Source organism: Biomphalaria glabrata, chromosome 1, assembly GCF_947242115.1.
Source record: "Biomphalaria glabrata chromosome 1, xgBioGlab47.1, whole genome shotgun sequence".
Lineage (NCBI taxonomy): Eukaryota > Metazoa > Mollusca > Gastropoda > Planorbidae > Biomphalaria > Biomphalaria glabrata.
Window position 1 is genome coordinate 72,626,842 of NC_074711.1, and position 21,044 is coordinate 72,647,885.

The 21,044-nt window shown below is 32.8% G+C and overlaps 2 protein-coding genes across 6 annotated transcripts; one reads left to right on the forward strand and one right to left on the reverse strand.

Moving 5' to 3' along the window:
* Window positions 1-6,637: 6,637 nt before the first annotated feature.
* LOC106072050 (myosin light chain kinase A-like) lies at window positions 6,638-20,835 on the reverse strand. Of its 3 annotated transcripts, none has more exons than XM_056012996.1 (11): window positions 20,764-20,835; window positions 13,145-13,223; window positions 12,989-13,051; window positions 12,569-12,651; window positions 11,446-11,524; window positions 10,787-10,825; window positions 10,556-10,607; window positions 9,936-10,010; window positions 9,431-9,506; window positions 9,080-9,197; window positions 6,638-7,429 (listed from the first exon to the last, which is right to left on the reverse strand). In XM_056012996.1, the coding sequence occupies exons 2-11, from the start codon at window positions 13,172-13,174 to the stop codon at window positions 7,013-7,015; spliced, it is 1,032 nt and encodes a 343-aa protein (XP_055868971.1). In that variant the 5' UTR covers window positions 13,175-13,223; window positions 20,764-20,835; the 3' UTR covers window positions 6,638-7,012. The 3 variants fall into 3 exon arrangements, with proteins under 3 accessions (XP_055868971.1, XP_013087779.2, XP_013087772.2); XM_013232325.2 differs by lacking the exon at window positions 20,764-20,835 and adding an exon at window positions 15,542-15,838; XM_013232318.2 differs by lacking the exon at window positions 20,764-20,835 and adding an exon at window positions 15,538-15,838.
* Window positions 15,967-18,843, forward strand: LOC106072066 (uncharacterized). Of its 3 annotated transcripts, none has more exons than XM_013232348.2 (2): window positions 15,967-16,058; window positions 16,699-18,843. In XM_013232348.2, the coding sequence occupies exon 2, from the start codon at window positions 16,699-16,701 to the stop codon at window positions 17,764-17,766; it is 1,068 nt and encodes a 355-aa protein (XP_013087802.1). In that variant the 5' UTR covers window positions 15,967-16,058; the 3' UTR covers window positions 17,767-18,843. The 3 variants fall into 3 exon arrangements, with proteins under 3 accessions (XP_013087802.1, XP_055868979.1, XP_013087795.2); XM_056013004.1 differs by having other exon boundaries at window positions 15,973-16,429; XM_013232341.2 differs by having other exon boundaries at window positions 15,973-16,368.
* Window positions 20,836-21,044: the final 209 nt, after the last annotated feature.

Consider the following 21,044-nt stretch of genomic DNA (forward strand, 5'->3'; position numbering starts at 1 on the left):
GAGAGAAGAAACCTAGTCCTAATCCATTTATAAAGAGATGTATTTATGTATTTATTTTTAGTCTCTCCTAAGATAGGCTAAGTAGCTTATTTAGCACCAGGATGCTTTTACAATTAGATTGAAGACATAGACTGTATTGATTGAAGACATAGACTGTATTGATTGAAGACATAGACTGTATTGATTGAAGACATAGACTGTATTGATTGAAGACATAGACTGTATTGATTAAAGACATAGACTGTATTGATTGAAGACATAGACTGTATTGATTGAAGACTGTATTGATTAAATACATAGACTGTATTGATTGAAGATTTTAAGTTTTTAAAACCATGTCTTCTTATCGTTGATTTTTAGAAGCTTCTTAGTTCGTATATTACTTGGTACATGGGTTATACAAAATTAACAATAATGCTAATCAAGAAACATGGACCATGACCAAGTGAAGTCAAACGAAGGGATCTAACTGCAGCGCTGATAATGTTATCTCCCCTAGTGTACTGTAAGCTGTTTGGTAGCGCTTACCTACTGTTTGAAGAGGGCGATTTGGTTTTTTGCACACCGGCGCATTGCATTCATTCTAAAACGCTTTATTTTTAAGTCATTTAAAAAAAATACTTATTTGAGACTCTTCTAGTTCCCCTTCCTCATATACGGCACGTCTCTATGCGTGGGAAAGATTTATATAGACCTTAAATGTGTAACTATTTATTAACTTATGCATCCCTGCTTCGTGGACATTTACTTACCGTGTATAGACCTGCAACGGAAAACCCTTGAAAAGGGAATGAATACTGTACACTTTAGCTGAATGAAATAATTATTGGATATGAAAAATTTACGACACCGCATAGAGTTTGTGCTTTGTTAGTCCTCTATCACTATTTATAATTATATCTATATCCATTATATAAAGCAGAAAGTAAGGCGTATGTATGTAGGCCCCTATGTATGTATGCATGTATCATGTATGTATGTATGTATGTAGGCCTATGTATGTCCAGAATAAAAATAAAAACCGTTTGAACAATTTTGATAAAACTTGGCATGAGTGTTCTTTAGACCGTAGTGTTTAATGTACCTCCCATAACTGGAGGGTCTGTAAATGTAACAAAATAGTAAGCCTACCTAATTATATCTATTAAAGAACGAAACTTTTTTAACAAATCGGGTAAATCCGTTTTCACATCTATATATATAATTCTCTTCATGGCTCCAAGAGTTTGGACACCACTAAATCGAAAGATCACTCTTTTATTTTTGCAAGTCGGACGGACTAGAGTTACCCAACGTAATTTAAAAGGTGAAAAAAAAAAGAGGGAGGGGGGCGGGGAGAGAGAGAGAACAAGTAGTACCACCCATCACTAAATAGCAGGGCCAGACTTAACCATTGTGACCAAAAGTCATGGAAAATGAACAAGTAATCTACTCTCGCGAAATTGCAAAATATACGAAAAAGTCCTGGAAATATCCGGAAATTATTAAAATCTTTTGAAAACTCATACCAATCTCCTGAAATATACAGACGAAAATTGTCTTTTTTTTTTTACTATTAAATTACCTAGGATAACTCCTTCCGTCCGAGTTGCAAAAGTAAAAGAGTGATCTTTCCATTGTGTCCAAACTCTTGAGCGTGCTCTGTCGCTTCGATAGTTACTATAGAGTAGATTACTCCCACCCCCAGGGGCGGACTGGGTGCCAAAATTAGCCTGGGCGCCAAAATTAGCCTGGGTTTTTCTGTACCATCCGGCCTATAATTTGTATACCATATGTTGGGCATCCAATTCTACCTGTCCTCAAAATCATTATGTTAAGTTTGATAAAGTACTCCTTTTCAGACCTATGAGTCAGATGATGTAACGTTTTTGTGGCACACGGTTTTTGAGGGTGTCATGGGGCCAGCACAACAACCAACCACCTACACTTTCGCCAACTAATGTGGAATTAAAAATCTCAGTCTTCACCAGGATTTGAACACGGGACTCCTTGATTCGTAATCTAAATTTTTCCACTCAGCCATCTCGCCTCGTGTCTACGGGTGTAGGCTGTTACAAGTTCGGAAAATGTGTTAGATTAAATTAGTATTACACGTAGAGTCTGTAAAAGATTTTCTTTTGTAAACACGACGCTCAAAGGGTCACTTTATAAGAGAATATTATAAAACCTTTAACATTTCAGTAGTGTCACAGTGGCATCCATGCGGCACTTTTGGTGGACCTTCCGGCCCTTTTAGGTATCGACCCACCGGGCATTGGCCCGAATGCCCATATAGCCAATCCGCCCCTGCCCACCCCCCTTTTTTTTAACGTGAGGTAGAAATAAAAAAAAAGAGTGATATTTCAACGGTCCTGCCCTGCTAGGTTGTGACTACGTGTTCTCCCCCCCCCCCTTCTTGTTTTCTCGTGGACTATCCGCAGAGTGATCTTTCCTTTACTCCCTTCTACTCGTTTAAACTGTTGAGAGAAAAAGAGAAATATATATATTGATAGGAACAGGTCGGCTGCACGGGTGAACCCATATTCACACTTTACTTTTATTTTGAGGCAAAATAAAAAAGAATGTGAAGGGAACATAATCCATGCTTGACATTCATCTCAATTCAATCGGCACCTTCGACACGGAGGTCAAGATTCAATCCAGTAGATCACTAATACCCAGCCCACAGGCCGCGGTTCATAACCATGTATATATATATATATATATATATATATATATATATATATATATATATATATATATATATATATATATATATATATATATATATATAAATTAATGTGTATATAGGCCTATAAGGTAGAAATACATTGGGCTAATTCCCGGTAAATGCATTAAAACTAGGATATTATCACCAGGACGATTTGACACCCTAGTATATTGTTACTCAATTTATCAAATATTGAAAGCAGATTATCAATTTCATTGGTGATTATAGAGTAATGGTTTATACTAAGTTACAATCTTGATTATTTTCTTAATTTTCTCTCAGCGCACCAATAGACTCTTCTGTACAGAAAGTTCAGATTTTGCACCAACTGACCCACAGACCTTATAATATATACAGGTCTGTGGCTCGACCTCATTCACTAACCAATTGGAATTGACATAATTTTTGGGGAATACTTTGCTAAACAATCAATTTTGAAAGGCGCGTTGAGCGTGCTTTGGGGAAAGAGCGCGATGCCATTAACTTAGTTTTATGGTCTCTCAGTGAATCGTCACATTGAACTATGATTGAACTAATAAAATGAACGACATCAATAGTTTTGTTTGTTTTATTGCTTCAGTTAAATGACTTGGAAGAAATTAACAAATTGAAACTATTTGCTCCAGAAAGGCGTTATTAGGATTAATCGTGATTTATTTTTAAGGTTCTCAATATTATAATTTTTTGTTTTATTTACAACGGCATTTTGTGGATTAAAAAGTTCTCCCCCCCCCCTCTTTTTTTTTCGCCGTTAAAGCAACGTGGAGTAACTCTAGTCCGACTTGCAGAAATAAATGACTTCTTGGTCACAATGGTTAAATCCGGCCCTGCTATTTAGTGACGGGTGAATACTACTTGTTCCCCCCCCCACCCACGCACACATTTTTTTTCGCCACTAAAGTTACGTGGGGTAAGTCTAGTCCGACTTGTAGAAATAAAAAAGTGATCTTTTCTTTACTTCTTGGTGTCCAAACTGTTGAGCCATGAAGAGAATTATATACATAGATGCCTCTGCAGGGATTGGAGAGTTACAAATAGCAATGCAGACACGCTCCTGGAATTCACCAACAAATACTTGCGACATACCAGTGGCGTAGCTAGCCATGTGCGGGTGGTGCGGGCCGCACGGGGCATCAAGTGATGAGGGGCATCAAACTGATCGCAAAATTTCTTAGAAAAAAAACGGCACACATTGTACATACATAAACAAACAAAAAACTACTTTATAATAACGTATTTTCGTTGTTTTATATCGGGGGGGGGGGGGGGCATCATGAGGAGATGCCGCACTAGGCATCAAACACCCTAGCTACGCCACTGCGACATACAATGGGCGTTAGAGGACGAAACAAAATCTCTTACTAGCCTATAGGAAACAATCAACAGGGCAGGAAGTCAAAAGGCTCACATGGGGCAGGATTGGCCATACAATGCGGAGAACAAGGGAAAATCTTGCAAAGCAGGCTCAGGGCTGAAGCTCACAGGGAAGAGAAAGGAGACAAGGGCAAACATGAATAAGATCAAAAGAGATAGACGAAGGACGGCAGGATGGACATGGACTCAAGTGAGGGGAATTTCCCTGAATAGAGTCCGATGGCAAAGTATTGTTGCCGCCCTATAGGCCTACGCCACAGGGAGTCTAAAGGACTAAGGCAAGTCACTCAAGTCAGTGAATTTAAAGTTTTTAAAAATCTAACTTTGGTTGCTAACTAACTTAGCAACCAGACACACTCGAAAATTGCGCTTCGCTTTTACACGTAAGTTCAGTTTACAATTTGTATGGTATGAGATATTATCCCGAGTTAAGTTATTTTTTATTTCGGGATCTTCGGGCGCCTCTGAGTCCATCCAGCTCTAATAGGTACCTGACATTAGTTGGGGAAAAGTAAAGGCGGTTGGTCGTTGTGCTGGCCACATAACACCCTCTATAACCGTAGGCCACAGAAACAGATAACCTTTACATCATCTGCCCTATAAACCACAAGGTCTGAAAGGGGAACTTTACTTTACAAGTTGTGTCACTCTGTACAAGTCTATTAGGGCAGCTTTTTGAGTTAATTTTGTGAGTGGATCAGACAAAACTTACTCGATTCGAAAACAAACAAAAAATCTGTCTAAAGACTGTAAATAAAATGGTAGCCGAGAAGAATGTTCGATTATGTAGGCCAGTGAGGCCACATAGTATAGGCCTAATCCCCTAAAAGCCATTATCAAATAGATTTTTAAAAATAAATGTATAATTCTATAATTAGCAAATGGATTCAAGATTTATGTCCTTAAGTCGACGTTTTCAAAATGTTGGTCCTCTCTACGAGTTAAGGAAATTTAAAAAGTAGGCTATTCCAAAAAGAGTCATAGAAGTAGTCGAGACCAGTGACTTATAATCTTACTAATTGTATGAAGAATTATACAGCTGTCAGTAACTTCCTTGATTTCATATAACATAAGCAGCTACTGCAATACGTTACAAAACAATACTAAAAACAATAGTGATCATAACTTGTAAGAAATTACTGAATTATTTAGAGCAGAGGTGGGCAATCACACACACACACTTACAACTTATAAAGATACTCTAGCTAACTGTCATAATGTCTTTTAATTCATATTTACACTGTATTATACATTCACATTTTTTTTCACATTCCCAATTGAGGAATTACAACAAGAGTTAGCAATTTCTGAAACCAATTTTACGATTTAATAAAAAAAAATTAATATAGTCTTGTTACATAACATTTCACCACAAATGTACAGTTGTTCTTGAAGTATTTATCTGTTATCTCGTGCGTAATGTTCCGGCACTATGGAACTAGCTTACTAGTTGTTACCATTGTGACGGATGTCAAATAACAGTCAGTAACCACCGACACTTATTTAGTTTACAACAAAAAAAATGCTTGTTCACATATGTCTGTGTACCGAACTAATGTGAACATTTAGCAGTAATTTTTTTTTATTTTTGAAGTGTCGAAATACAGCTTCTTGCACCCATAAAACTTTCGCGGAAGTACTGACTGGAACTTCTCATTCAGGTCATAATTTGTTGGGAGTTATGCTCTCGGGAGCTGAATCAGCGTCTGCGCTAAATGGTGAGCTGATGGTATTGAAAACTGGTTCTTGGCGCCTACATGTCAACATTACCTTTAAGTACAGCTTCAGCGAAAGAAGTTTTTCAAAATTCAAACTAATCAATAGTTCTTTCAGAAATAGTGCCTACATGTACAGTGGTTCAGCGTTGACAGCTGTAGCTATTAAACCAGATATAGGCTTAGATTCGAGGATACATTACGATACTATCATAAAGGAGTTCAGTAGTAAGGTTAGAAGGAAATTTCTGTTTAATTCTTTTTTTATATATATAATTTCTCTTTCACGTTATTTTTATAAATATAATAAAATGTGACCGTTTCAAGTGTTTATTATTTATAATATGCATCTATTTCTTATATAAGAGGGCCTCACAAAGTAGGCCTATAACTCTAAAATTTAGGTCCTGTGCCGCCACTAGTAACACTAGTCCATTGAATTGTTTTCTCTAGTTCCAACAATCATTAATCATTACACACCACCTTGTCCTCACCCTTCTTACAATATATTACAAAAAAAAATTATCCTTCATTTTTTTTTCCCTTATGTATACATTACCTATAAAGCGACATTTTAAAAAGGCAAGAACGAGTAGTCCTACTTTTCTAAGCGCTAATTCCAACGTCTCTATTAAGTAGTCTACTAGAATTATAGTGGTCACTTTTTATCTCCATAACCTATATAATACTATTTTTTTTAAAGCACCCAATGTCTGAATACCTCTATTTATTTATTTTTTCCCTCTCTCTTGTGCTCCAATCCTAAAGCCAACACTAAGATAGTTACCATTCCCCAGTGCATTCAAATCTAACGATAAAATAAAACAATAATGAGACATTCATTTTGATATGGTTTTATTTTATTCTTATACAGTTTTTACATTTTTAGCAAGGATTTTTGTTCTTTATTTCTTACTGTTTATTTTTGCTAACAATGTCATGAAATTTTTTTTTCATTACTTTGATAAAGGGCTACAACTTATTTCAGTCGGTAAGTTTTATTGAAAGTTATTACCTCCCTTAACAAAGATTAACAAAAAGATAGTTTCCAGTGCACGAGACAACATCAAATTGTTAACTGTTTTCAAACTAAATTGACAAAGTGACTGTTAATTTTAAAGATGTTGCAACAGAAGTTGTTGAATGATTTCCCTAAAGCAGACTAGAAAATACACTTCCCAAACTAGACATGAGTTTTTCCCCCCAAGGATTCTTAAACTGGAGATAAAGTATCTCCATATTTTTCTTTAGTGTCCAGAAATGATTCCTTGTTTTTCAGAGCCTCAGCATCTTCTGAGTCTTTTACTTCCCTGCTCACATCCACATGTACATTATCATTGGTACTGTCAAAAGAGTTAGGTGGAACATTGTCTGTGGTCTCAGTCTTATTCACATCTTCCACTAAGTACAAGTAGCCTTCATTGATGCTTGTGGCCCCTGAGAAGCTAATGGTGATAGGAAGCAGTCTGGCCCGATTCTTCCTAGCAGTGTTCAGCTCCTTCATTCTTATTAACACTTCAGTCAAAGGCCTTGTCTTCACATTAATGCTGTTGACCCAGTAGTTTAAGTAGGCCATTTCGGAAGTCATCCGTTTTTGAACATCTACTAACAATAACTTTCTGAGAAATTCCTAAAAAAAAAATGCAGTTTATAATCAATTTTGATGGTATTTCTGGATTACATTTTAATATTTTAATATAAAAAGTTAATTTCTTTTAAATTCAAACCTAACACTTTACTACAATAAATAAATCCATTTTAAAAAATTGTTTCTTAACTTTTAATAAAAGGAGTTACAGTCATATACAAATTCACATGTTAATAACACAAAAGTTGAGAATTAATATTAAATGCCTTATAAATGTTTTTCTATATTAGTACATTGTTTTTTCAAAGAAAAAAAGTGTGGCTGTTTTTAAGACCATAAATGTATGCAAATTATAAATAGCTAGCTTTTTTTGATGCATTGAGTGTACAGAATACAGTATAGATAAGCTCTGCATATTTTGAAGTGTATCATTTTTTTTGCTTCTTTTAGGACATGCAGGATCAAATTTCTCAGCTCTTTTGCTTATTTAGTTGACAACAGTGACCTTTCAAAACATTGTTTCTTTTGTCAAAATATCTATCCTTTAGGTTCAATTACATCCACACACCCCCCCCCCCTCAACATTTCTCTCCTTTTCATGGTGGTCTATTGTTACTGAAACTGATACCTCAGGGTAAAATGTAAGGGGGATTGGACCCAAGATGGCATGGCCCATCTGTTATCAGAACAAACTTTTTTAAGTACTGGGTGGCGCATGAAAAAGTATTCCAGAGTGAAGGAGTAGAATAATACAAATATAGAGTATGACAATCTGGTGCCACATTTTTCTAACAGAGTAACACAGTATTTGTCTGCTGGAAATAGTGTGTTGTGATAGTCCCTCGGTAGCATTGAGTGAGGGTTGTGAGCCAAAATAATGACCTGAAGAACAACTTTCTCACTGAAGTTCAAAATATCTCAGCGGCTGAACTGCAAAGAGTTTATGCTAATATGCTGCAACAAGCACAACAAAGCATTCACACAGCAAGAGATCACTTTCAGACCCTCTTGTAACAGTCCAGTAGTAAGTAGAGATTAACATCTTACTTGAATTACATTTCCTCCCTACCTTCCCATTGAGGCGGGCTACTTTTTTCATGCGCCACCCTGTATAATGAAAAATATTTTGCTGGCAAAAAAAAAAAGTTAAAATAAACATAGAGTTAAAGTTAAATTTGTATCTGAATGATTATGTAGCATTTATGTGGAATATCAAAGTGTATGATAATTTTAAAAGAAGAATCCTATTTTCCTCTAATGTATCACAAGGTAGACAATAATAATGAAGGCAATATCTTCGATTCCAAGATTAGAGATGAGTGTGGTGTAATAGACAATACTAATCAATAATTAGTTGTATTAATAGTACCAAATAACTGATACCTGAAAATATTCTAGCTGAGACACTATTGAAAGATAATTTGGGGAACCTCTTGAGTATTTTACACTTCTACAAACTGCAAAGAGGTCTACAATTAACCTTATGATTGTATGCATCAATAATTGTTTAAAAATTATTTTGGGACATCATATGGCACAAAGCATATTACCAGAAAGATATACAATTTTATAAAGGCAAAGACAATTGCAAAGAAAAAGGAAAGGAGGCTATTGGGCGATGTTATGGCCATTTAGAACTTTCTTATTTCACTTAATATATCAATGAAAACATCCTAATGAACTAATTCCAACCTTAGCTCCTGCACTTAAATCATCCTGATCATGGGGAGGAAACTCATATTGGCCTTTAATGATCTTTTTATACAGAGCCATAGGGTCATCATGGTAAAATGGTTCAACCCCAAACAGTCTGTAATAAAAGAACAAACAAAATTTAATGTCAGAATGGCATTTTAATTGTTTAAATTAATCGTGAAGTGACTTTTGATTGATGGTTCAGCAAGAGTAAACAAATGCTTGGTACGAAGAAGTCAAAATGACATGCTTTATTTACACACAATATAAGGCCTGCTAAGATCTTATTGTTTTATTGTTATATCAAGACATGAATGATGTCTAAACATGTTTAAACAACATACTTACAGAATATATGCTATAGTTCCTAAGCTCCACATATCAGAAATTAAATCAGCTTTGATATTTTTTAAAATTTCAGGAGCTGTTAAGAAAAAAATATTTCTTATATAAATGAAAATCTGAAAAACATCAAACAAAATACATCTATACATCTAGGTTCATATATAAATAATGACTTCTTTTGTTCTGTTTCTACAGAGAATTAAATTACTGTAGACTGATCCACACTAAAACAAGTAAATTGAGTCTTTAATAAGATTAGACATTAGAGATCTGATTTTATGAATTAACATCCTGACATGTAGTTTTCACAAAAGAAACAATTCATGAAACAACATGTAACAATAACATAATATTATCACATCCTTCCTTTTAAAGTTCTTAAAAATCCTACCTACTTGCTCATAAATTTATTTTACGAATCAGAAAGCTCAAGTATTTTATAATCTCTAGGTGTTGTTTTTTTTTCTTAAATATTCAATGTTCCTTAAAACATATTTTCTAAGCTTACCCGTGTAATAGGGCTGCCTTGTAATGGAAGCTAATAACACTTCTTGTTCCACAATGGTCGACATGACAAAATCAGCTAAAAAAAATAATAAAGTATCTCATTATATTTCATTGAACTAAAAATAAAAGATAATTTTCAGATAGTTATGAAACTTTATGTGAATTTAAATATTAATTAAAAGAACAATAATAATGGTTTCTTGTCACTTGTTAATAAGTTTATCATCAACTTTAGGGAAACGTTTGTATTTTTGGAGTTCATTTAATAACCTATAAAGTGTTGTCTTTTTTTACATCAGAATATATTGTCATTTAACTAAAGAATATGATACAAATTTTCTATTATTTTTTTTTTTTTGATGAATCAAAAAAAAAAGTCAAAATGATTTTTAGCTTTATGATCGAACTGTAATCTACAATTACAAACATTACACATTTTTAAAAAATCTTTTTTTTCCTATATGCTTCCAAAAGATTTTGTAATGACAAAAATGAACACAATAAATGTATAAACAACTCAAAGGTTCACTGAAGTAAAATTTAAAATTTGATATAAAAAAAAAAAAAATTACATAAGTCAATGTTAAAAATGAATAGTAAAAATTGATTGAAAAGTCTCACTAATTTTAACATGAGCATCATCAGAGGTGCTATTGAATATTAAATTTTCTGGCTGTATAAAAAAAAAAGAAGGTTTTCTTTTGTTATCTGATAATTGTTGAATAGGATAACAGTCACTATGCTAGATTTCTACTATTTTATTTCAAAAAATTCTAACACTTTGTGCAGTTGAAGCTGTTTTAAGTTTTCAAAAAGACATTCACAGTTAAAATTTACTATTCAAACACATACCTTAAGATTTCCAAGATACACACCACAGAAGTGAAGATACTGAAACATTGCACACAAAACAGAAGTCATTGACAAAATTATATTTATACAATTACAAATAATTAAATAATTTAACAAAAAAACTGCCAAGATAGAATTAATAAACAATACACAAACAACTATATATGTAGAAATAAGATTACCAAGATAAAAACAAAAAGAAAATGTTAAAATACTTTATATGCTACTAGAATACCACCATAACCATAATCATTGCTCAAAATATTTTGTACAACAAATAGCCAAATTAAAACTTAGACATTGGAGTTCAATGTTGAAAGGTACAACCCATAAAAAGCAATTGTGATGACAGCAGCAAAGTTAAGTCTTTAACCAATATGTTGACTGTTCATAGGTCAAATTACTTGCAAGGAGGTAGGGGATGGTGTAAGTGATATAAAAGACCAGCTCATGATAGTTGAAAGGACACAACTTTTAATTAAATTAAATTTTAAATTATTCTACAAATAAGCCTAACTATTAAAGCATCTCAATGATCCCAAGTTTGAACCCTGCCGGCTGTTATCCCCCACCATCCTGCAGGAGGTTTGGGCTAGAATGTAAATAACCTTCGATTCGGAAAGAATATACCAAACATGGAAAACAAAACAAAATCTTGCCTTGATTCCAAGCACGATATCTCTCACTAATTTTGTTATCAAGAGTTCATTATAGGTGGACACTTCTAAATTAGCTACCCTTATAAAATAAAGAGAAAAATATTGTCTCAGTTATCAACCAAAGAGTTCAAACAAAACTATTCATACAAGTTCTGACACAGACAATAAAAATGTTAAGATATCCAGCAGTTCCATCTCTTGTTAGGTTTTCATTAAGTTTGTTGTTTGTTTTTTTTTACTTATATTTGGCACGGAAAGATCACTTCGTTTGTTTATTTCATAAGGTAGCTTTAAAGTGCTAGACATTTAAAGTAGCTTATTTGTAAAAACTTGTTAAGCAACACTGCCATGATTTTCCTTATCTTGCTATTCAACAGTAGAAAAATTATGTTATGAACATGCAGACCAGCTAAAAAATATGCAGGGACATTGGGGGAGTACTTAGTGCAATGAGTTGCTGCAGAAGATAATTGAATGCATCTCTTAGAATGATTATCAAAAACAATAAATAAAAATCACACATTGATTAACAAAGTTTAAATTAATGACAAAGCTCACATTTATCTCTGAGGTAATTTAACAAACAGAATCTGAGATATTGAGCTGGTAAATATTAACCTGCATTTCATCAGAATGGAAAACTTATTGGTGTGCTACTTGTGCCACTTTAATAATTATGTTATCTCTTTGAAAGTGAACTTGAAAACACTTAAATTGTGAATTCTGATCAAGAAAGCAAGATGGTTAACTGCATAAATCAGCAAGAACACTATGTGAAAAGTTTCAAGGATGTTAAATTGCTTTGCAGAAACAAAATGGCCACCTCTTTACCCAGACTTCATAGACCCTATTTTCTAAAAGGATATTTGAAAACAAGAATGTGACCAGCAAACTCAAAAAAAGAATTAAATAAGTCCATCAGAATTTAGCTTTAGATAGCACTCAAAATTTGGTTTGCATGCTCAAAAGTGATATAATTTTTTGTTTATTGCAAAACAGCATTTTAATGTTTTAGTCTGATATTTCATTAATTTTGAAATAGAAATCTTTTACATGTTTTTAATTAATTAAGATCTAATAAGAAGAATTTAAGAATTTTTTTTCCAATAAGCTGTAGACCTACCTCTCAAGTAAATTTTCACCAGTCAATAGCTCCTGTACAACATATATTTTTGTTCTTGTCTCAAATATTTCCTGTAGTCTTGCCTAACAAAAAAAAAAAACTTGACTTTTTAAACAAATCAAAATTCAAAATTGATCATTTTCTAAAGACTTACTAAGATTATTATGGATTCATCTCAGCTATATAAGATGATGCATGGTTATGTGAAGATCTTGAGGATCTCAGTGTTTTTAACAATATTCTTTAATTATTTTTTTTTATTTATCTTTAAACTGACTTTTTAAAAATTGATTAATGTTATTTCAAAAAGAAAATGTTAATTTTAATTATGATATATGGTTTTAACTACTGTTAAATTAGACAAAAAGTAGAAAAAAAAACACTAAATTTCTATATAATATGAGAAATATAAAAACTTACCAAATTTTTATGGTCCAGCTTGAGAAGGATACCTGCATCAACTAAAGAAACCTTTTTCGCTAACTGAAAGAAAAAAAAGAGGATTGTATGTATAAATTAAAACTAACTGGTGTATTAATAAAATAGTTTCAGAAGAAAAAAGTTTTCTACACTTACATTTTTTCTCATACATTTCACACTGTACATATCTGTTAAACCTTTCCTCTGACACTGATATACAATGGAGTTTGGCCCTCTGTTACAAAATTGTAAACAAATATTTTTTTTACATTTTTTTGTTAGAAAAAGTAATATTCTCAAGTCATAAATGTTACTGATTTACAGAGGACTATAACTAAAAAACTGTACTAATAATAGGGCCTTAAGCTTACATAAAACATTGAACCATAACGTACACATACAAGAGGACAACCTAATGGAAATTCAGAAAGACATAAAAATAAAAGCACATTTCTCATTCCATGTAAAGTTGTTCCCCTTACAGACCAAGGGAAGATGATGTAAAAAGATATGTTTCAGTGGTCCATGTTTAATGAGGGTGTCATGTGGCCAGCACAACGACCAAATGCTTTTACTTTTTCCCAACTAACGTCAAGTACCCATTAGAGCTGAAAGGATTCAGAAGCACCCTAAAGATCCTGAAATAAAAAATCCCAGTCTTAAGCAGAATTCAAATCCTGGACTCTCGGTTGGGAAGCCAAGCACTTTACCACTAAGCCACCAAGCCTCCTCTCATTCCATTTTCTAGGACAACTTCATACAAGTGGGTATTCTTCCCTAGTGCCATTAGAGCAAGGAATGAGTTGCTTGAATCAGCCAAGAAAACCAATGACTAAAAAAAAAGTCTGACTTCTTCTTGTTCATTCTAATTATCATGTTGGAGAGTTCAGATCAGTAATCCTATATCTGAAATGAATCACGCAGTGGTTTCCAGATCAGCTAATTCTCCATAAAGTTTTTGCTCAATAGGAGGGTTTTGGGGCCATTGTCTTGTTCAGGCTTCTTGATAAAGTAAGCAGCTTTGAAGGACATGGTCAGCATTCTCTGGTGATGCTCCACAAAGACAGGTTTTGCTAGTTCCAACTTTTAACTTCTGAAACATATGTTGTCTCATTCTGTTGTGTCCAGTTCTGAGGTGAAAAATTATGTGTTGGTCAAGTCAGGATAGCCTATAATAGGTGTAGTTTTTCTTGCAATTGGGATGTGAGCTGGTCCAATTCTCATTTATTCTATTCTTATCATTTTCTTCACTTCTTCTGAGTAGAGAGAAATTTTCATGTGTTTGTTCGATTTTACTTCTTTGGCTAATATGTCTGCTTTTTCATTGCTTTCTAATTCAAAGTGTGCTGGAATCCATTAAAGAAGTTTCCTTGCTGTTGTGTTAAGGTTTACAAGAGCAGTCCTGGGTTGCATTATCAGAGTTTTTCAGGCTTTGAAGGACTGTTTTGGCATGACTCTGTAAGACAATTTGGCTGTTTGGTGTACATGGGTAGTTTATTAGTGAGGTTGCTGCTAGTTCAAGTTCACGCCTTTCTGCTCTGTGGCTGTCTGAGAGATAGCCAGTTGCAATTGACTTTTCTAGTTTTTCTCCATTGGGCCATTCTATTAGTATGCCAACTCCTCTGTTTTTGTTGGATTTTTTAGAGGATCCATCAGTATAAACTCTGACCCATTGCTTGTTGGGGTAATGGGTTTTTAGAAAAGAGTTCACTAACTGAGTTCACTTGAGCTGTTTGGTTGTGGTCGGATTTTTTTTTTTTATGCTGTCTCTTATAGTACCAGGGAGAAAAAGCATTATGCTGCTTTGTTGATTGAATAGTTATATTTTCTAATTTTTCTATAAAAAAATCTTTAATTAACATGCATGACTAATTGACACATGGATAAATAAACAGAAATAAAAATAAAACACCCTCTGGGTGAGGAATTTGTGATTTTACCATCACAAAGGAGATACAAGACACCAATTACAAAGACAAACAGACACAAAAATTCCTTTGTTCCCCTGGTTTATTGAGCTACCTGATATATAAACATTTCACATGTAACTGTTGTGTGAATCTTGTCAAGTGTAAAGTTCTATAGTTGTAATGTTTTGTTTGATGTAGTGCATAGATTGTAAGACAAATTTCCTTACGGACAATAAAGATTATTATTATAAGCATAGGTCATAGATCTAATTATCTTCTCTTTTGAAGGAACATCTGTAATTATAAAATATCAGATTTATAAGATTTAAGCTGTGACTGTATACCCTTGCTGATAATACTCACATGTGATGAATGGATGACCTCAAGAGACCAAACAAAGCAATATTCTAATAGGGATTATAAAAAGGCCCTCTACAATTCAAAGGGGACAATAAATAAAATTGTAAGGAACTTAAAATTGAACCATTTATAAATTTATATGTATTTTAATTGTATGCCTTATTCAGTTATTGTACCTTATATAGACTCATTTTTTACATTTCAATTATGATTTTTCTCAAATCCTTACCGGATTGAGCAGAGAGGCATAAAACAAAGTTAAAATAAAATAAAGATCACCTGCCCATCTCGTTCTTTATTTCATATTGGCTGAAAATACCAAATCGTTTAGTGCTCTGAGCAATCCAATAACTGCGTTGACGTTGTTGTACAAACTTAACTAAGGGCATTCTCTATAGAGGATCTAGACGGGGCATTAATCAGTGAAATGTAAACAGCTCGTTTTCCATCAGTGTCTCAAGAGCCGTTACATTTTGGTTAGATCTAGACCTACTAGATCTATAGACTCTAGATCTAGAAAATAGATCTAGAAATCTAAACTTTAAACGATGTCTTTATAGATCTATATAGTTTCGTTACTTTTACATACTGTTGTACTTTTGTGTGTGGTTCCAAAAGGGAAAGGGGGGGGGTGTCAAGATCTATATAAACTGCACATAAGATTGAAAGTAGCCTACTTAGATGATATTTCTATTTCTGGTTTTAAAGAGTTAGACTAGTATATAAGTATAAGTCATAATATAAGTCATAAGTGTTCAAATTAAAATTTGATCTATTATTGAAAATAGATTTTGGATAAGGTAAATTTCTAGATCTACCCTGGTATTCTCCAAAATAGGGCTCCAGAGCAACATGTCACATGAAGAAGTGCGTGAGATGAACCATAGTCGTTCTACAACTGAAGGAGGCCAACAATGATATAAACAATCTAGACTAGTCACTAGACCTAGATCTATTCTAATTCTGGATAGTAGATTTGACACTATAATAGATCTTCTATATAATCTAGTTTGTGTTGTGTCTGCCAGGAACTAATGATCTTACTGAAAAGCATTCTCTGTAGTAAATGCTATGTGCACCAGTGGAAAAATACAATTAAACTAATTAAAGGTAGAAACACTAAAAGGACTTATAATTATCATTAGGTATCGTTGGCACAGCAGGAGTTAAGGTAGTTATATAAAAGATATCTTTAGATAAACAATAACAAATTTTATAGTAGGCCCTAATTGAAATTCACTTGTCATATCTTAACATACCTTAAAAATTACAATGTTCCTTCAGAAAAGAATATATTAATATAATTACATCCTTATTCCCATGCGTTAATCTAGTCAAGCAAGAAAATAAGAGACTTAAACTCTACTAGATCATTCATGTTTACTTAAAGATATTATTATAATGTTTACTGAATTTTTTTTTGTCTTATTTCTTCTTCAGATGAATAGTTGGTTCTCATTGCTTCCATGGCCATGTCGTAGGTACCGTGATTCACATTCAAGAATTGTTGCAGTAATTTTTGCTTGTTTCTTTTTTATTCTTCTTCATTTTTTACTCAAGTGGGAATCGGGTGACACTGATATTTTTGTATCATTGAAAATTGAAATACCTGATGATTTCAAACCTGTTAGGATCACAAAGAGAGAATACTTTCCATCAAGTGGAACACCAAAAATCCCTAAAATAATTCACCAGGTTTGGAAAGGAATATTTGTTCCCCCTGAGTTTGTGAGTTGGATAAAATCATGGAATAAGCATCACCCTGATTGGGAATATTGGCTTTGGACAGATAAAAGTGCAAGGCTATTTATTGCTGATAGATACCCACATTTGCTCAATGTCTATGACCACTATCCTGAAAACATCAGAAGAGCTGATGCTTTTCGTTACATTGTTCTTTATGAATATGGAGGATTGTATGCAGATATGGATATGGAGGCCTTAGGGTCATTTCTGCCTTTAACCCTTAAATATTCATGTTTCATAGGGAAAGAACCATATGAACATCCTATCATTGACACCAATTTTGATGAACTACTAATTAATGCTCTCATGGGGTGCCGTCAAAAACACCCATTTATGAAGCTACTGATAAACAATTTAGCCAGCTTCTCAAGACTGTGGCACTACTTAGACAGTACTGGCCCTCATTATGTGACTTTGATGTATAGACAATATAAATCTTCAATATCATTAGAAAAGGATGACGATACAGTTAATATCAGTCCATCTGAATATTTCTACCCAACCATTGACCCAGCTAAGTTCAGGTACATGTTTAATAAGTGTCAAAATACACAGAAACTTTCTGAACTCCAGATTCATGCTTGTATGAATCTGAAATATAAGAGTCTTCCAGAAAATAAATTTGACCCTGTAACAATTGCTTTTGCGAATCATCATTGGTACCACACTTATCTTAAAACAATGTCAACTGTTCTAACAGGATACAAATCTATTTTTGATATTGTACCTAGAGTAAATATTTATAAAGATCTTGAAGAGTAATGTACTAGTAGGATAGCAAATGAAAGCTATTAAGAGCTAGTTGTTGTTTTGGTGGTTTTGTTTTTTCATTTATATTTCTGTGATAACTGCACGAAAGTGAGTTTACTTTTGAACTTTGGATATGAAATTTACTTGAGATTTAAAATATTTTACCAGAGAAATTCACCAGTTAAAAGGTGTTATATATGTATATATTTAAGCTGAAAAAAAACATGTTTTTGGGACTGTTCTTGTCACTTTAATTATAAGAGATCTTAAAGCGAAAACAAAATTACCAAGGAAAGTTTTATTGATTTGCATTTTATGTTAATTAAATTATTTTTTTTTACATTATTCCAAGTGCCTTCCTTCCCATGTAATGTTGCTTTTTGTTTTCAGTTTTTTGTTGTAACATGCAATTACTACAATAATATTACTGTTCTTGGTGTTGTAATATTTATAATAAATATTTTTGACATTCCGTAATGTTGTGATTTTTTAGAAATGACTTATCATTGTGTCTAATTTGATTTCAATAGATTTTGTTTAGATACTGGGTATACATTTTTTTATATAAAATATTTATTGTTTATACTAAAGAACAATGTTTTTTTAGATTGTTGTGAGAGAAATTGAAATTCCATAATCCTTAAAAGATCAAAATTCAAGACACTCTCCTGCATTAATCAATGGATGGCTGCTGCCTTTTGGTATGGTATTTACTTTGGACTGCCAACACAATGGTACTAAGTTAACATCCTGCCCGTTTTGATCCCATGCAATCCTGGTTGGGACTAGGGCATAAACTTATTAAACAAAAACACCCTTTACAAAGATTCATGGTTTTCAATACTAGAAGCTTGGCAAATAGACATTTGTAGGCTTAACAAGGTGGAATTGTTGTATGTAGTATAAATGTCTGTAATTTATTTGAAAAGTGTTTTATTAAGGTTTATCTGTGATTGTTTTTTTTATGAGTATTTACTTTTAGATATTCTATTTTTCTTTTTTTTTTTATCATTGTAACATAAAAATATATTCATTTTGTTGAAATCATGATCTGTTCTTAAAACTTAGAAATTAAACATTTTAAATTTGTTTTTTTTTAGTTTGTTTACTTTTTTATATATAATGTACATATCATACCATTTATAGATTTTCCAACTTAATGTGTAAACCATGTTATGCTTTATGGAGTCTTTGTTGAATCAAAGTAAATTACTAAGAAGGGTTCTGAAATAAACTTCTTGTTGTCATACTTTGTGGAGTCTTAGTTGAATCAAAGTAAATTACCTGTTCTTAAAACTTAGAAAAAATTTGTTTTTTTTTAGTTTGTTTACTTTTTTATATATAATGTACATATCATACCATTTATAGATTTTCCAACTTAATGTGTAAACCATGTTATGCTTTGTGGAGTCTTAGTTGAATCAAAGTAAATTACTTCATAAGAAGAGTTCTGAAATAAACTTGTTGTTGTCAAAGGATGTACTTTATAACACAAAGTGAGGCAACAATAGATAGAAAAGGTTTTTTGGTTACTTCAACCTGAACCTTATATTTTAACAGTAAAAGAAAGGATAATTTAATAGCAGCTAAGTTTATAAATTTGCCAAGTTTTTTGGCTCTTTTTTTCAAGTAGTACAGAATTTAAACATCTATACTGTTGATTTTTAGTTTTTTTTGTTTTATATGCAATTTAAGTTGTGAACGTAATGGTCTTAATCATTAAGTAACCAAAGCTAACTTTTTTTGTTTTGGCTGCACAGTCTTTACATTAACACTTCAATATTAAACAAGAATAACTCACAATCAGATGGATCTAAATCTATATGTATTTACTGCAACTGGCTTCTGTATGTTTTTAAGTGCATGTGAGAGATTGTATACACATTTCAAAAGGTTCTGTTTTTGTTAATAAGAAGCCAAAAAAGTCTTTTAAAATGGAAATATAATTTGTATTTTTAAAAGATATGATTTTTTTAAAATTCTTATAAACAATAAAAGTTTAAATGTATGTAGCCTTAATTCATTAGTTATTGCAGTTTTTTTCTTTAAATACCAATTTATATATTTGGCTTAATTAGTTGTGCTTTATAATGGACTATTCGAACAAAAGAGTTCTCATCTAGAAGGTATTGATCATTAAAAACGAAGCTGTGCAATTCTGGATCAGTTTTCAAGCCCAAGTCTATGAGAAGACTAGCATATATTTTTTGTCTTCTGTTAAGATCTCTAGGAATGCGACAGACAAATGTAAAAACTTAACCGTGACATGTTATTTGTGTACAATAAATGCAGTAAGTCCTTGACATCGTCATTAACTGTTGAGCATAGAGACATTGTATAAAGAGAAATGTTGTTGAACTGTTTTCACGCCTGGAGGAGACGTTTACTTATGTGTTTTGTTTTGTTTATTGTCTACAAAGGCAATAAGAACTTTTTTTTTTACTGAAAGAAGAGCAAAAGGTTGTAATTAGATCATTGAGAACAATCATGAACCTTTGATAAATGTGCTCGATATAAACCTAGGCCTGCAACACAATATTTCAGAAAAGTTGAAGTTTAAAACAGACATAGAAAATAAGAACATTAGAAAGACATCAAGAGAGAAGCTCATTGTGGGCTGGCGTATCTACCTAGTGTAGCATTTCAAGAATTATTGACACTTTTTATTGGCGGGTGTCTTAAAATTAAAAGTTGTGTATATCCACTGTCAATCAGACTTAACTCTAGCTCCGTTTGCACAGGTCTGCTTAAACTAGCAACTTGAACAAAGTTAAGCTCCTGAAATATCTGTGATACAAAAGGTCGATTTTTACTTGAAAACCGATTTCAGAAGTTTTATCTACGAGAGGGAAATTTATAAGGAAATTATATTTTTTTCTTAACGGGAGACCCTGAAAGGGGAATTTAGGCTAAGTAGGCTACTCATTGTCATTAACATTTGATCACCCGAAAAAAAAAGGACAATCTTAATGCATGTTAACCTATCATTCACACCCTAGATTTACTTACAACAAATGATCCACTACAATACTGGGAAGCAAAGTAACTAATAGGTCTCACATTTATAATCGAAATGACTTTTCCTCTCCCCACAGTTACTTTTCCTATAAAAATAAACACTACACACACACACACACATGCTTCAAAGAAAAATCGCCCGAGGCTCCTAATAGATCTATATCCCTGCCTGAATATATTTGAATATGACTTCACTAATTATTCTGATAACTGCGTTTTGGGTGCTTGGTGATTTAGGCTCAGTTCCAGAGGCGTAGATGACATCACAAATG